The 18,011-nt window shown below is 39.4% G+C and overlaps 1 protein-coding gene across 3 annotated transcripts; it reads right to left on the bottom strand.

The window, feature by feature from the left end:
- Positions 1-1,101: 1,101 nt before the first annotated feature.
- On the bottom strand, positions 1,102-13,521 carry LOC101173173 (NLR family CARD domain-containing protein 3). Of its 3 annotated transcripts, none has more exons than XM_023966070.1 (10): positions 13,380-13,521; positions 10,665-10,752; positions 9,224-9,495; positions 8,894-8,983; positions 8,150-8,286; positions 6,182-7,964; positions 5,910-6,083; positions 4,918-5,091; positions 4,758-4,804; positions 1,102-3,847 (listed from the first exon to the last, which is right to left on the bottom strand). In XM_023966070.1, exons 3-10 carry the CDS (start codon positions 9,286-9,288, stop codon positions 3,315-3,317), a joined length of 3,003 nt encoding a protein of 1,000 aa, XP_023821838.1. In that variant the 5' UTR covers positions 9,289-9,495; positions 10,665-10,752; positions 13,380-13,521; the 3' UTR covers positions 1,102-3,314. The 3 variants fall into 3 exon arrangements, with proteins under 3 accessions (XP_023821838.1, XP_023821836.1, XP_023821837.1); XM_023966068.1 differs by having other exon boundaries at positions 9,224-9,313; positions 13,380-13,509; XM_023966069.1 differs by lacking the exon at positions 8,894-8,983 and having other exon boundaries at positions 9,224-9,313; positions 13,380-13,509.
- Between the last annotated feature and the right edge of the window lie 4,490 nt (positions 13,522-18,011).

Genomic DNA, 18,011 nt, shown 5'->3' with positions numbered 1-18,011 from the left:
ATGGTGGAACATCTCTTATTATAAAAAAAACCAACATTCAGCTCAAGTTATTTAACGTTTTCCTTTTACAAGACTTTCTCAATAAGACCTTTGAAAAACCATTGATATTTATGAGTTTGATTTCATTTTATGAATCTAAACTCAGAAAAAAAATCATTTCAAAATAAGATGTCAGACTGAGGGACAGCTTTGTGTTTAAGTGTGATGTCATAATGAAAACGATATTCAAAAGATTTGAGTATTTTTTGTTTACTATCATTATTTATTATTCAATTGTATTATTTTTTAATCACAAAAAGAGAAATGCTGATAAGTTAAAAGATATATATATATATATATATATATATATATATATATATATATATATATATATATATATATATATATATAATAAAATTCCTTCCTTACAGATAATCAAGTTTCTACATTTTAATTTAAAATCATTTAAACATAAAATTATATTCATTAAAAATATTTAATAGAAGACTTTTTGTTTTAAGTTTATGGTTGGTTTACTCAAATGATCCTCTGCTGTTACTATGATGATGTTAAAAACATCAGACTTTCTTTCTGTTCGCAATGTCAAACATTTTACGAAAGACTGAGAAACAAAAACATGTAGCAGCTGCTGCTTTATCACAAAGAAATAAAACCACTGTTCCAACCGGTAAACCACACCTGCTTCAACAAGTAACCACACCTGTTCCAAAACCCCCTTCTCCAACCGGTAAACCACGCCTTCTGCGGGTCCCTTCATGCCTGCTTTTGTAATTTAACCCTTTTGTTATCTTAGACGACCCCACCCCCTTACATTGACGTGTTCTCCCTACCATGACAAAGGTGGATAAAGGTGGAAAGATTTCATGTAATCCATGGACACCAGTGAAGATCACAAATCATTGAAGAAAAAAGGTTCAGAGCACTGTCTAGTGGGTCTAGATGACCCAACTCCCAATGTTAAAGTGTCTAGGATAGCACAAGGGTTACAGTATCTCATCATTAGATTGATTTCCTGCGGAACTCCAACCTTTAGTAAAATAACTAGACATAAAAATCATTTTATTTTGGTAAAGTGTGAAGAGAAAACAAATGGTTTCTATCTTATTTTATCAACACAGAGTTTATTAAGATTTAGCAGCAAAGTACAAAATGTGTTGGTAATAGATAAAAACACAGCAGGTATTTTAACTTTACACAATGACTACTCAATATCTTTACCATCAGTGTATCTGCAACAGAAAAACATTGGAATGTGTTAACACACTGTCATTAATACAACAACGAAAGATTTTGGCCAAAAGATGCACAACACTGAAACACAGGAGAGGGTGATCAAAGTAAAACAGAAGTATTTCAGTTTTTTCATTTATTTTTGGGTTATTTTGCAAAGCTTGAAGTAAACTAACGTCTAAATACTTCAAAATAGAAGAACTGATACAGGAAATACAATGAAACCATTGTGTTAAAGCTGTTCAATAAACACAAACTATAACAGAAAACAGGCTTCAAATCTCAATTAAAACAGTTTAAAAGTTATAGTTTAATTCCAGAGTGAACATTAGCATGTTTAGCGGCTAATATGTTAACTTCTAGCCCCTAAACAAAGAAACAATTTCTTTAATACATAAATTTAACCATTTTACAAAAACAATAGCTCTGCAAAGTTAATAAATTGGTAAAATGTTAACGTAAAAAAATATATTGTTCCACTTTTATTATTAGCGAGAGGCTTTGCTACCCTAGCTTACCAGTTTATCGTCTACAGTATTTTTATGGTCTTTCAACCTCTAAATATGTGATGTCTAGTATCTAACATGTTAATGCTAATTCCACACAACAGTAAATCATCATCCAAGTGTAGCGTGGAATGTTTCTACTACAGCTAGCAAGCTAAAGAGCTAACGACAAACGGTGTCAACATGCTAGTTTAGGAAAAAATACCAATGAAATTATTGTTGATGTTTCTGAGTTTGGGATGTTTAAAAATGCAGCCTTATTTAAATGTATAACTTCTTGCTAGCTTGAAAGTAATCCCAACAAGTAAAACCAATGCTAACATGCTAAAGACAGACAGCATCACAATGTTAAAAAACAATAGGAAAACCAAAGTGAATCAAACACAAAATTGTCACACAAACATCTTAAGTTATGGTGGCACTAAATAATCCTCATACGAGCTCAATAGTTGTTTGTTTTAAAAAAAAAGCTTCTAAACTCTGTGAGTATTGACAGGAATGGCTGACTGGTGGGTCAGGGATTCCGTTGTATGTTCTGATCAATTCAACACCAGCTTCTACCTCATTTTCCTCCATACTGCCACAGTTGTTTGCTTATCTGCCCAAACAAACTAATTATTGTTTGTCACGTTCCATCCATAATCAGGCTTTGACTTAACGTCAGTCCATCTTTTGCTGCTCTTAGATCTACCGCTCTTCTGGAAATTTCCACAGGTTTAATAGGATTTATACCATTGGGGTCCAATTCCAGGCCTCAAGGGCCGGAGTCCTACGTGTATTCCAATCAACCTGCCTTTGAAGCTCCTAATTGGCTGAACACACCTGATCCAGGTAATCGGCAGCAGATGAAGCAGGGATTCTGGAAAACCAGCAGGTTGCCGGCCCTTGAGGCCTGGATTTGGACACCCCTGATTTATACAAATGTTGGACTGTTGTTGCACCGGCACCTTTGTGAGAACTGACTCTGATGCTGACTTTTCTTGTTCTTATTGTTTAAAGGTGTTCCATCAGGTTGAGGTCAGGACTGTACCGGCCAGTCAGGTTCCGCCACACCAAACCCTCACCATGGACTTCTTCGTCCTCTGTTGTGTGTCCATGTTGGAACAGGAAGTCCCCATCCCCAAACTCTTCCCTGTTATGCTGAAACATTCAGAGACCCATTTACTCAAACTAGGCACCAGCTCCTAAAGGAACAACCATACACCTCCTCGAACTAGCATCAGACTTGGTAAAATGCAATCAGACAAACACAACCTTCCTGTCAACCATGAAAACTACACTATTCTATTCGATTGCTGGAGGGAGAAGCAAACTTCATCACTCCGAAAAATTGTCTCCTCACTCTTAAGTCCAGTGGAGCTCCTATTTGGATGGGTGAGGGAATTCTGGAAATATAGCGAGTGAGTGAATTCTTCTGGAATGGGTCACCATTTCATTGCAGGGCATCACTCCAATCTTTAGTTGTTATCTAAAAGGGCGTAACTCAAAAAGTACTCCTAGCATAAAAACCTGTAGCCTAGTAATTTGGGAGCATCAGTCTTCACTTTTGCCTGTAACCAGAGCTCAGAGGCACCACGATCAGGTTACGTGACAAAACTGAGCAGAGGACTGAGGGTACAGTTCCACTGCAGCATAGAGAGCATCACTGAAGCGTTCCTGGAACGTGTGGAGGAAGGTGAGATTATCATTAGAAACTCTGTAGAAGGACAGTTCCCCAGCCTCCCAATCAAGGAACACTCCAACGTGACTGGAGCGTGGACATAAGGACGTCACATGGAAAACCTCGTTTCCATGTCGAACAGAACAACCCTTCTCATTGCATGACATGACCCAAGATTTCTCATTGGATCCCAGGTTGCAGTCTGTGGAATCTCCCTTCCTGCCAATGCTTTTGTACGTTAACCCGACGCTGAAGGGCTCCTCCTTGTCCACCTCAAAGAAACAGCTCTGTTGGACGCCCTGCTCAGACATCACCTGGAGACACTGATCAAACCTCTCTGGGTGAGGAGGGTACGGCTGCTCCTCCTTCACCCAGGTCACCTTGGTGTTCCCCTCAGACAGAAGCAGGTTCCTGTGGGCTGTGTTGGGGTCCAGAGTGAACCTAAAGGCATCTGGAAAAAAGAAAATATTTTATCCATCCATCCAACTATCTTCTTTCGCTCATCCGGGACCGGGTCGCAGATGTCTAAATAGAGATGCCCAGACTTCCCTCGCCCCGGCCACTTTCTCCAGTTCCTCTGGGGGGACCCCGAGGCGTTCCACTTCTTCCAGCTCCTCTGGAAACATCCCCAGGCCAGCTGAGAGACGTAGTCTCTCCAGCGTGTCCTGGATCTTCCCCGGGGCCTCTGCCCAGTGGGACATGACCAGAACACCCACCCCAGGGAGACGTCCAAGAGACATCCTGACTAGATGCCCAAGCCACCTCAACTGGCTCCTCTGGATGTGGAGTAGAAGCGGTTCTACTCCAAGCTCTCTCCAGGTGACGGAGCTCCTCCCCTTATCTCTAAGGGAGCCCCCAGCCACCCTAAGGAGGAAGCTCATTTCAGCCGCTTGTATCCAGGACTTCGTTCTTTCGGTCATGACCCAGAGCTCATGACCATACGCGAATATTGGTGACGAAGATTGACCTGCAAATTGAGAGCTTTGCTTTTTGGTTCAGCTCTTTCTCCACCACAACAGACCGATGCAGCGACCCCTAAACGGCGGACGCTGCACTAATCTGCCTGACAATCTCACGCTATGGTCTTCCCTCACTCATGAACAAGACCCCAAGATACTTTAACTCCTCCACCTGCGGCAGGGACACTTCACCCACCTGCATTTTATTTTTAACGTAAAATAATGATAAAAACTTAACTTTTGGAAAAGAAAAAACAGACTGACACAAATTTGCTGAATTTTTAAAAAAGGTTCGAAAAGGAATACGATGCAACAGCTGAAAACAAAATACTTCTTATTGGACAATTGTTTACCATAAAGTCTTTATAATACACAGTTGAACATGTTTTCATGGGTACTTACACTTCTTGAACCCCGGTTTCATCCGATGTTCTCCACCGTAATCCAAGCTGTACAGAAATGTGAGGAACATATTTAATATTTGTAAAATATTTTATTGTGACTAATAATTCAGTGTAATATCTCCTTAATGCTGCACTGTAACATGTATTTATGTAAATACTTGAGTCTGTCGAGGGCGTATCGAGGATCGTCTTTCAGCTCTGACAGCATCTTCCTTCCAGAGTCTCCTGGATGGTTGTAGCTCAAGTCCAGATCCTTCAGGTGGGAAGGGTTGGACTGTAGAGCCGAGACCAGATGAGAACAGCCTTTCTCTGTGACCATACAACCAGACAACCTGAGGAGACATCGTTTATACAGTCTTTATAAGAATTTCTGCAGTCAACGACTCTTAGAGTTCAAGATCTAAGAAATATAAAGCAAGAATCAGTGCCTCCTGTGGTGGCCAATAAACCCATCCAATTATAAAGAGATCAAACCAACATCAACAAATGTATTACTTTGTGATTAATGAAAAACTTTAATACTACAAGCCATCAGCCTAAACAGATCTGGCAGTAGCTCCTCCCACACACCTCTAGGGCATCAAGCTTAATGACACATTTTTGGACCAATGAAGGCAAAAACAGTCATTTTCAGACACTAAGCTGAGAAAGTAAACGATAACTGGAACATTCCAGGCTGTGGAACACACGTCCTGATTAATGGAGAAAACCACAGCCGGTGGAGACTTTAAGAACACAAAAGACTTTTATAGTCAAAATGTAAATAGTGTGGAAAATAAAAAGAGGTTGGTGATCCACCACAGTTCCATGAAATTTGCTATTTTATTTCCCAAAATTTTGTCTAGTTTGGAACCCAAAATGGGGGACTTTCCCACAATGACCAACATTTGTGATTCATTCCAGTTGGCCTGCAGTGTATCAAAACACTGTTAGACGCCGTAAAACCAACATGGAAGATATAACAGGGTACGCAGCTCAGACATTTTCCCATCAGAATACCATTATAACATCATTTGTTGATATGAAGATCAATAAATTGGTCACTGGCCAGTTTGCTTGGCAGAACTAGTAAGACATTTCTCCCAATCCAGGTAGGCCTGAGACTTCCTGTAAGGTCAGCTTGCTTGAAAACAGTCATCATATCAGGTACCTCAATTCCTCCAATCTGCAGCAAGAATTTGACAACCCAACACAGAGTTTCTCTACTCTTGAATCTGTCAAGTCATTGATGCTGAGGTCCAGAACTCGCAGAGGTGAACATGGAGACTTGAGACCAACGGTCAGGTGTTCAACCCACTCTGCAGTCACTTTGCAGTCTTTCAGCCTAAATGAAAAACAATCATGAATATTAACAAACTACCTTTGGTTATGGAAATATGGACAGCTTTTTTGGATTTTAATGGACTCCAAAAAGTTCCTTACACAGCCTTCCTGCTGCTCCTCACAGCTGGTATCAGTCTCCTTCTGCCTTCCTCTGATGTCTTGTATCTCTTCAGATTCAGTTCCTCTAATGTATTTTTGGAGACCATCAGCATGAAGGCCAGAGCAGAGCAGTGTAGAGGAGTCAGTTCTGTTTCTGAACGATCTGACTGCCTCAGATACTCCTGAATTTCATCTTTGACTTTGTGGTCTCTCATCTCCACCATGGTCTGGAAAATATTGATACAACTGTCTGGAGACAGGGTCTTCCTCCGAATGGATTTGAGGTACGTCAAGATTTTCTTGTCTGTATCTTGCTTTGGATCCAGTGGGGTCAGCAAACCGTTGAGGACTCTCTTGTTGGATTCCACCATCAGGCCGAGGAGGAATCTCAGGAAAAAGTCCAGGTGACCATTCTTCTTCTCACACACTTTGTCCACTGTCTTTTTTAGACGGTCAAGTAAATAATTTTCTTCTTTCAGATCAAGAAAACTGACGAGATCTCCAGTGTCGTTGGTAGCAAGACATTCATAGACGTAAAGAGCTGCAAAGAACTCCTGGATGGTAAGATGGACAAAGAAGAAGACCTTTTTCTGGAAGAAGACTTCTTCTTTTCGGAGAACTGTGTTGCAAAATCCAGAGTAGACAGATGCTTCTTCTACGTCAATCCCACATTGTTTCAAGTCGTCCTCGTAGAAGATGAGTTTGTTCTCCTGCAGCTGAACAAATGCAAGTTTTCCAAGTTTCAGGAGGAAATCTCTGTGCCTTCTCAGAAGTTTCTTTTTGCTTGTCTCACTCTTCTTCTCATAATTTCTGCTTTGGCGTTTTGTCTGGACAAACAGGAAGTGGGCCATCATCTCAGTCAGAGTTTTGGGGGTTTCTGTATCTCCGCCTCCTCTAAAAACGTCTTGAAACAAGATGACAGAAATCCAGCAGAAGATGGGGATCTGGCACATCATGTCCAGAGTTTGTGAGGACTGAATGTGTGAGATGACTCTTTCTGCAAGACTCAAGTCTGGACTCAGTCTCTTCCTGAAGTATTCGGCTTTCTGCGCATCGTTGAACCCTCTTATCTCTGTCACCATGTTCACGTACTTTGCTGGGATTTGATTGGCTGCTGCAGGACGAGAAGTTATCCAGACGTTTGCATTTGGAAGAATGTTACCCTTGATGAGGTTTACAAGCAGATTCTCCACAGATGTTCTTTCCCTGATAGATGTTATTGTGTTGGACTTGTGGAAATCCAGATGGAGTCTGCTTTCATCAAAGCCATCGAGGATCACAGTGGTTCTGCTTTCGTTTAAACTCTTCAAATCGTTGAGCTGAAGTGAAGGATGAAAGTCAATCAGGACCTGCAGAAAGCTTTTCTCTCCTTTACACATATGTAGCTCTCGAAAAGCAAGAAAGAAGACAAAGTCCACATCCTGGTTGGAGTTTCCTTCAGCCCAGTCAAGAATGAACTTCTGAACGGCGAAGGACTTTCCGATTCCTGCAATTCCATTTGTCAGCACCACTCGGTGGGGTTTCTCTTTGTCTGGGACCTGTTTGAAGATGGCATTGAGCTGGACTGAGAAATCACCTGATTGCCCTCTTTTTAAAACAAACTTCAGATTGGAGAACTCGTGTTCTCCTGAAGGTTCCTCAGATTCTCGAGTGGTGATATAAAGTGTTGTGTAGATGCTTTTCAGCTGAGTCTTTTGGTCCACGATACCTTCATATGTCAGATCAAATTTCTCCTGCATTAATTTTCTAAGTTTCTTCTTTGGTTTTTGGAGACTTTCATCATCTGCAACAGCATGAAAACAAACATTTTTTCTTTTATTGTTAAACTCACTTGTATTGTCAGCTGATAATAATAAAATAGTAAAAAGTATATTTGTGATCTGAATGAAGAGCTTACTAACCTCCCAACAGGCAATTGGGATAATAGCACCAAGAAATGCCATTACACTGAGCAAGGCAGCAACTGACCTTGGACACACTTTGGACATGCACACCCCAGTGCTGAAACAGACGGGTCTGCACATTGTTGGCACAACAAATGTCCACACGTGAACTGGACTGGATCCTTTGGAATCTGACCACATGCTGAGCAGCTCATCTGCTGGCTGCAGGACAATCAACGACACCATAAACTTGTAGCTGTTTGTCGGTGAAACTGTTACTGATGTACGGCGCTCTAGTTTGAAGAGTTTGTTCAGTTTATTCATGCAAATATAAATACAAAATATACGTTTCTGAGAGAGGACTTTACATGAGGTTAGCTTAGCCAAACGTAACTGTCCTTGTGTAAAACACAACTTTGTCACACTGGCATAAAGTAAGTGAACCCGGTGTTTTTGACGAGTCTACGCTTTCTTATGTGTTCTCAGCTTGTTCTTGAAGAATTGACTTCAAGCTGACTCAATGTTTTTCATTACTATAATCAGACTTTTATTCTGAAAAGCCTCTAATTCTGCAAAAATAATTAAACAAAATTTCCCAACAGACATGAGAGACTCTCACAAACACACAATCTTCTTCTGAATTGTTACACAATTGATTTGTTTTACGGAGCAAATACTTTTCATGCAGGTTTGGGCAAGTTTTTACCCTCATGAAAAATTCATGATTCCTAAATAACCTTTGATTTAGTAAAGACTGGCACTTCATCTTTTTGTGTCTGTTTCATTTTAGAATACTTTCTCTCTAATCAAAGTACTGATCAATACTCACCTCTGCTTTTCGTCTAGGCTGAAGTTGGGTGGGTGATACTTTGAGGTATCACTCTTCATAGACTCAGTACTGCCCGCTGTGGACTCTGACCTACGGACACAGTTGAGTTAGTTCTCCTCCACCTATTTCTCCACCTCTGAATGAACCAAACCATAAATCAAAGTGTCAGTGTTGGAGGGACAGAGTTGAATTATCTTTGTGTTGAATAAATGTATAGAATCATATTTCTCTCAACTCCAATTAAAGAAAAAAATACTAGTACTTCACCTTTTCATATCTGTTTTTCTTTTAGAGTACTTCATCACTACACTGTAGTAGATCAATACTCACCTCTGCTTTTCTTCTAGGCTGAAGTTGGGTGGGTGATACTTTGAGGTATCACTCTTCATAGACATGGTACTGTCTGCTGTGGACTCTGACCTGCAAAATAAGAACAGGCATAAACATATCACCAGATTTGGTTTCAGTTAGATGCAGAGGCTTTGATGCAGAGAGACAAGGCAGAGGAGGAGGATGCAGAGATGAAGATGTTGAGGTTCTCTTTGGGAGGATGGGGAGAATCAGGAATGAATCCATCAGAGGAACAGATCATGGTGGATGTTCTGGAGAGAAATGCAGGGAAGCAGATGGAGATGGTTTGAGAGGAGGTATGGCAGGCCATTTTATCATTAAAAAGCTAGACTGGATGTGTGTTGCAGATATCTTTATTTGAGTTTTGCGTAGTCAAAAAGAACATTTCAGATATCCGCAACTACATTCTTCCTATCCGTAATCGTAATTTCAGATATCCTCAAAGATATTATTCCTAGGACAAATGACATCACTTTCACCATTCATTTGTATGGGGTTTACAATTACAGATATCTACAATTCAGTTGCAACTATCCAAAATGTAATTACGACTAGTCAGAAATACGTTGCTGATATCTACAATGTTCATTCCGGATAGTCAAACTTAGCTTTTTAATGTTAAAATGGCCTGCCATAGAGGAGGAGCAGTGATGATGATGATGGTAAAGGATGATGAGGCTGAAACTTCCATGAAAGAGATAAATGAATGTAGAGGAGAAAGACATGGAGGAGGTTGATCTGAGTGAGAAGAGGTTTAGATGTTGAGGACAAATGGAATGATAGTTCTCTGATTCTGGAAGAAAGTGAAGTTTGTGTTCCAGTGGTAGTGTCTTGTTCAGAAATAAAGGTGGGAGGGAGCGTGACATTGACAGGTGGAAGGAAACAGCAGTTCACTGTATTTCCTGAGATCTAAAAAAGGTCATCTTGTGTTGGGGGGGAGGGGGGGCAGTTGATGCAGGTCCGTGTCCTACTTTGCCCGTCCTTGTGTCAAAGTGTCTTTGGGCAAGACACAGAAGCCCACATTGCTCCTGGTGGTTACAGGTTGGTGGTTGGTTGGGCAGTGGAGCTGTATCAGTGTGTAAATGTGTGTGACTGTGTGTGACTGTAAAGTGCTTTAGGGTTTAAAGGAAGGTACAAGAGCACTGTAGAAATCTATGTCATGTATTATTTTGAAATACCACATCAGCCTCATCAGTTCTGACTCTCTTCACAGAACAGAAACTATTAAGACACAGAATCGACACAGTTCTGAACTGGACCAGTATGGTCCAAAAAACAGAAACATCTATGACACAGTCACACAAAGTGACACCATAGTGTTTAGTTTTATGGTATTTTCATTGGTTTCTATGTACAATAAAATCAAACATCACATGTGGCACAGCTTCAAGTATTCCAAACTCAACGTAAACTGAATTACCTTCCAGGCGACTCAGTGGACGACCTGAGAGAAGAACAAGAGCCCGTCCTCTTCCTCTTCTTACTCTCGGCCATTTTGACTGCAGCAGCTGCATCAGAGACAGACGTGGTCATTGTGGTTTCTGAGCAGACGTGATCTAAAGTCCCTTTTAGCAGCAGTTAAGTTACCAGTGACTGTTAAACCACCCCTGAGGTCATGTGACCCCTTGGCTTCACTGCTTTGATCCGATAAGACGGAACTGAACACTAAAAAAACCCCGTCTGTGTCCGGATCGCTCTTGTAATCGCGAGTCCCTCCCAAAGGTTTAAGTCCGGTCAAAGTCTGTATGTATAGATCAGGCGTTCACTCATCGCTCACTGAGAGTTCAACTAGTTGAACATTTTCATGTTTAATTTTTTTTTCCGTTGCACATCTTTTTTTTACCATAAATAGCTTTTTAAATTATACCACCTTATTGTTTAATTTTACGTTACTTTTTTTTAAATATATTTTTCTTATTCTTTTTTTTCTCTTATGTTTACAATGCTGTCATTTGCTACGGTAACGAACAAATTTTCCACATGTGGGATCAATAAAGTAATTCTGATTCTGATTAATCACAGCAACGCTGCACTGTGACCAATCAGGGACTACGGTTTGACAGTGACATGCATGAAGCTAGCTGTCTTGTGTCAGAGGATGAACTGGTTACGTTTATTAACTAGCTTCACTAAACGCGAAAGTGTTGTTCTCCTTTGCTGTTGCTGTTTTAACTGGAAGCAGAGCAAACACAGTGTTAGCAGGTTAGCGTCTCAGATGAGTAAAACGTTGGGGAAATGTTTATAACTCACGATGAAGCTGGTAAACATAAAAAAATTATTCTTCAAAAATGTTATTTTATGAGCTAAAACGCAAATAAAATTCAGGAAATCAGTGACAATTTTGTTTACAAGAAAAAGCAGATGCTAGTTAACCGTTCAGTACAGAGATAATAGTCATATGGGTTCTGGTTTAGGTTTTTCTAAACATTTGTAGAGTTAAACTCAAAGATAACCCACATTTAGAGTATCAGGACCATCATGATAACCACACAACAGCTATTACATAAGTAGGATTTTTAAACACGTTTAAACAAGCTGATCATTCCAGGCACTAAGCCAGACAGTGAAGCAGCAGCTTCTCCTCCTAAAGTCGAGCTCTGATTGGTCCGTTTAGAACTTGAATTACTTGGAGTGAAAAAATAAAATTGTAGAAAAAAAGAGGATTAGTCGGTAGGTACTTCCTGTTTGGAACCAGGAGTCACTCAGTCCAGTTCTCATCTACAGTCAATGGAGCAGACTCACAGGCACATCAACACTTGACTGCAGTGTTTCTACACTCTTCACCACTTCCTCAAAGCTTCTCTGTGGTTTATGATGAAACAAATCCATTACAAACAGACTCTGGCTGAACGAAAACATGTTCCCTCTAGTTCTAAGATACGGTCCATGAACAGGACGGGCCTTCAATGACTCATCATCTAATCACATCAGAAATGCTGTCAGGAACAAAGGAAGGCAGAGCAGCAACGTGTTTGCAGTGTCTTTCAGCCTTTAGAGCACTTCTACCTGCAGGAACACCAAACTATTAACAGACGATTGAGAAACACTTGGAGGTTCAAATTCCAGGAAGAGTTTAAGCTGCTCTAAAGTCCAGGGTTACAAAAGAAGTAACTGATACTTTATACTGATAACAAGATACTTTCATGAAGTTTTTATAAACTTTGATAAAGGTAGAAAATGTTTTCTATTCTTCAAAGCTCTGAAGAGATTCAGTTTAATGGAAAACGGTACATTTGTTCTGGTCAGTTAATTTTATTCCTTTAGATTTCACTTTAATTTTCGTCCCACGGGTACATTTAGTTTTAGAGTGCACTTTTAGTAGGTCAGGGGAAAGTGAAAGTGTCAAAACAAATGTTTAAAAAGAGGGCGGAGCTACAGGAGGACTGTGGTTTTATTTTCCTGTCGGCAGTTGGCAAGCAAAACTTTTATTTCACAACATCCTGATCATCTGCTGACCCAAACGGGGCAGAGAGCTGCAGCCTGCAATGATTTTGCAAAACAAAGTTATTTGTGTTGTTTATGTTTTAGTGAATGTTATATCTTTATGATCATGGTGTTTTTATCACTGCAGGTTGTTGTTGTGAAGATTTCTTCTTTTTATTTTCACTTTTGGTTTTTGCAGGATAAAAATAAATTATTAAAAAATTAGACCAACTAGTCTTTTCAATACAATCCACTTCTTTCACATTTTAACACTTTATTTTCTATGAGTTTTTATTTTGAAGGGCGGAAATATGATACTTCAAAGTTAAATATTAACTTATTTTCTCCTCGGAAATGTTTATCAAAATGTAAAACAAAAAAACCAAGAGAAAGGAAAGAAAAAATCCTTAAAAATTGTTTATTTTATCTAGAACAGAAAAACACAGACGGTACTTTAACATTAATTTAGAACCTATTTTTTCTTTAAAAAGTCAATATTTTCTCACGGATGACGTCATTGTTGCGCATTTACTCGGAATGTATTAAATCTACGACAAAACGACGATCTTCAGTCGTCGTTCTGTCCGTGAAATATAACTGCGCAACGAAACTAAATAAACAACTAAATAAACAACAGCGTTTGCCGCCATTACTAGAACTAACGGTCGACCTTCATCATCACAACAACCATCTTCCTCTTCCTCTCACTCACAGTCCGCGTTTCTGTCCTCTTCGATTCCTGAGGTCCAAATCCTGACAAACACGTTCACTGCAGCTGCACAACTTTCGGTCATGCGGTTGTTGTTGTCCTGATCACGTCACGTGACCAGGTGGAACCGATGAGTTCTATCGCTGGAGGAGACACGCCCGCTTGGGAAGCCTGGCCGACGGTGGCGGAGCGCGACGCCATCTTGGTGAGGTCATCGGCGCCCACATGACAATGATTTCTATGTTCTATAGCCTATAGTGGCATCTAAGTAGCTTATATATAATTTTTATATATTTATGCATATATATATATATATATATATAATATATTATTTATAAATTATATATATACATCATTTGTTGCTGTTAAATAAGAGAAAGAGTCAGCCTTAAAAGCTCAAACTTTAATGAATAATACAGGGTTGCAGGACTTCTTACAAATGAAAAAATTATTACAAATAATTTTTTAAAAAATAATTTTTAAACATTTAGAAGTTTTAGACCTCTTTGACATGTCATTTAAATTATTTAGAAAATCCCAACAATAAGTCAATAGTAATTCAATATTAATAATCATTAATAATAACAATATTTAAATAATAAATCAATATAATAATAATAATAACAATGAATCAATAATAAACAATAATAATGAAAAAAAATGATAAAAAGTCAATAATAAAAATAATGGATTGGATTTATCTGTGCTTTTCAAGACACCCAAAGCGCTTACATTGTGTCCATTATTCATTCACTCCTCATTCATACTTGGTGATGGTAAGGTATGGTTGTAGCCACAGCTGCCCTGGGGCAGACTGACAGAGGCGTGGCTGCCAGTTCGCGCCTACGGCCCCTCTGACCATCACCAAGATCATTCATACACAGTCACACACCAGTGGAGCCACTCTGGAGGCAAGGAGGGTGAAGTGTCTTGCCCAAGGACACAACGACATTTTGGCTGGTGGGAGCGGGGATCGAACCGCCAACCCTTCGATCATTGGACGACCCGCTCAACCACCTGAGCCACTGTCGCCCCAATAATAATAAATCAATAATAACAATAAATCCAAAAGTCAACAACAGATTTACCCTAAAAAAGAAAAAATCAAAGAAAAACAATAGATTTACCGACTGATTCATGTGAGTGATCAGTTTGTGTAACACAGATGGTCTGATGTCGGGTTTCAAGCAAGATATTAGATATAACTCATTGTTATAAACTGTCAGAGCATTTCCAGAACAAACCAACAATACCAACTATTACATAAAAACAAACGAATAAATGTATTAAAATAATAAAAAAAATAGAATTACATAAAAAAGCTGTGAGATGTAATATAAGATCTGCTAAATGTGAACGTTTTTAGGCACCCTTATTCTATATGCCAGTATTTTTCAACCTTTGTAGAGCCAAGGTACATTTTATCCTTGACAAAAATCCCGCGGCACACCAGCATCCAAAAATTCAAAAAGGAGAAACTCTAAAGTCTGTATTGATGTACAGTCCCTCCACAATCTCACGTGCATTTTGTGATAATTGTGGCAGAAAAAGCTGGAAGCTGCCGCTGTTTTTTCTAAAAGATGTAATATGAGTTAAGTTAGTTTTCAGTAATCATTTTCAACTAAATTATTTTAAATTTTATCCTGGTAGTTTTTTTTTCTTTCAGTTTATTAACATGAAATCTTATGTAACCTCACAAAAAAAACAAATAAATTCTTTCTAAATAGTGATTTATTTTTAAATATTTGTGCAAAGGCAAATGTATTTTTTTTGAACAATTATATGATCACAATATGTTTGATAAATTTTACACAAAAAAATAACATTACATTTATGTCTGTAGCTACACAAAAAGTCAACATGTTGAAGTTTTATTAGTTTTTCTTTTTTTTTAATCAAAGATAAAGTCTTTAAAAACTTTAACAAAAATGTTTTATTTCTTTTTAGATGATTAAATTGTTTCAATTTACTTTAATTGTGTCTGTTGGCCACTTCACCTTAATCCTGTTTCTTAAATGTTGTTATTACTTCTTAACTTTAACATCTAAAATAATCCAAAGACATTATTAGAAAAGTGTTTCAGTTAGAAAGATGACTTGGACCAAACTCTGGGATGTTTGGCTGTTAATAAACACAAACCTGGAAGGAGAACTAAACTGTTGACCCCTGATTTCATCAAGGAGATTTAAAAACTGTTTGATGTGTGTTTGTTGTGGTTTCAAGATGTTGTACGCTGAGACGCTGTCACTTTAACCCAATGCATCATGGGAGATGTAGTGCAAAAACGTACACCGAGGTCAGACAGACTCTCTTCTCTGAGCTTCATTGTTTTGTTCACTTGTTCCACGGTCTGATACCGGATTCTGTGGACAGCTACACCGCTAAAGACGAGCTTTAGCTGGTATTTTTGTTGGAACTGAGAGACTTTATGAGCAGAATCGGAACAAGGAAGTGAAGACTTTAACCACTTCTGATTGGTCAGACTGATGACATGTGATTAAGCCTCCAAGAATGATTGGTGGAGACAGTTAAAGGGGCGGGACTTTTCCCAAAACAGAGCTGAAGCTATGTCTAAATCACGGTACCGTTATTCTTATGAAAATGTCTTTAATAGAATCAAATAAACACAAAGAAAATTATTTTATGATCTTTCATATTCCTAACTACTCAGTGTTTTATCAGGGACTGTTTGGATGAACACAGAGCTGAAATCCTGGAGATTGATGCATTCATCGTCTTCCGTTTTATCCCTTTCGGAGCTGCTGGAGCCTATCCCAGCCACTGGATATTGTAAATGTTTTTAGATTGGTGAATTTCCCACGGCACACCTGGCCATCTCCCACTGCTCTATGCGGTGTAGGGATCCTAAATATTATTTAAAATAATTCAAATTGTGGGGTTTCTCTGGAGTATTTAGGGCCACCATGAAAATAAAAAAATACAATTATGAGAATAAAGTTGTAAATTTATTAGAAAAAGGTTATTTTACAAAATAAAGTATACTGTTGTTTACAGGAAACAATAAAGATCCTCTCCAAATTACAACACAAGTGTATAAAAGATGTGAAGAGGACAACTGTTTTTCTTTAGTGTTTTTATCTTTAGAACAGCTCCAGGTTGTCCAGAACGCTGCTGCAAGGCTTTTAACTAAATCATTCAAGTTTTCACACGTCACCCCGTTGTTAATCCAGCTGCACTGGTTTCCCATCCGCTACCGAGTGCATTTTAAAATCCTGGTTCTAACATATACAGCTCTAAATAACCAAGCACCGGTCTACATAAAAGACCATGTGCAGCCGTACACTCCCAGCAGGTCCCTGAGGTCATGTGATCAGGGTTTGCTGGTTGTTAAGAGAACCCGGTTAAAGTCTAAAAGTGACAGAGCCTCTGCTGCAGTGGCTCCATCCCTCTGGAACTTCCTTCCTCTCAGCCTCAGATCTGCAGAGACTTAATGCAGTTAATGAAACTTAAGCAGCTAAAAACCTGTCTTTTCAAAATAGCATATTCTTAATTCTTTTTTATATTCTGTCTTTACTGTAAAGCACTTTGTGATTTTTTTTATCTTAAAAGGTGCTATACAAATAAAGTTTATTATTATTCGCATTCAACCCATTTTTTTTCTGTTTCTCTTTCTTTTTTCTATATTATTATAGTATATCCCGCCGTTTTTTTGGCACTAAACTCCTAAAATTTTTCAGCTATTTTAACCATGGAACTATTAAAATGTTCAGCTCTTTCCAGCTATGACTTATGGATCTTTGTAAATTTTTTCTTTTTTTTTTTTTTTTTTTTACTTGTCCTGTCCAACAGCTTTGCAGACAGATGAGAGCTGAGGGCCTCTTGTGTTGGACATATTTTACTTTAACAACAGGGGTTATTAATCTTCATACAAACCAGAGGTATGTCTGAATAAACCCCTTTTGTAATTGAGGCCAAACTTTATTAATTTCAATTATGTTTGAAAATCTTTGGTGTTGGACCGGACGGAAAAGGAAAGGAGGGAAGAAGAGAGAGGGACGCTAGAGAGGGGGGGGGGGGGTGATAGTGGGAGGGGGGGATAAGACCATGAAGCCGCATAGAGCAGACAGGTTTACTGGTTGTTTATCATTACGGTAAGGCTCAAATGTAGTACAAAAAGGGCGGGGCCTGTCCACACACACACTGAAATGTCATAAACACACCTGCTAGCTGCAAAAATGTCCACATGTCAACATGTACACAAAACAGATAGTGTTCACACGCATACTTATGCCTTTAAACCAACTAGTGTGAAATCTTTCATTCATTCAATCATGCAAACTATCAGTGCAAAGGTGAGCTAACACCTGTGCTCAAGTGAGTGTTTATGTTCTTCTAAAATGGATGGTGGAATGTGAAAAGAAGGAGGAGGAGCGCCCAGCCACCCCCACACCCAGACCCCCGCCGCAGCAGCAGCGGCAGCCGGAACCCCCCAACGCCACACGGCAGCAGGCAGGGAGCAACCGCCCCCCGGGCGACCAAATCCGCCACCCAGGAAAGGACCAGCAGGACCGCCGCGAGGCCCCCAGAGCCAGAGAGCAGGGAAGCACGGGGGAAAGAGAGCGGCGCCCCAGCCCAACCAGGAAAACAGCACCCCCGCCGCACCGGAAGAGCCCA

The sequence above is a fragment of the Oryzias latipes genome, chromosome 18 (genome assembly GCF_002234675.1).
Source record: "Oryzias latipes chromosome 18, ASM223467v1".
NCBI classification, from domain to species: Eukaryota; Metazoa; Chordata; class Actinopteri; order Beloniformes; family Adrianichthyidae; genus Oryzias; species Oryzias latipes.
This window is presented reverse-complemented; position numbering and strand designations above follow the sequence as displayed.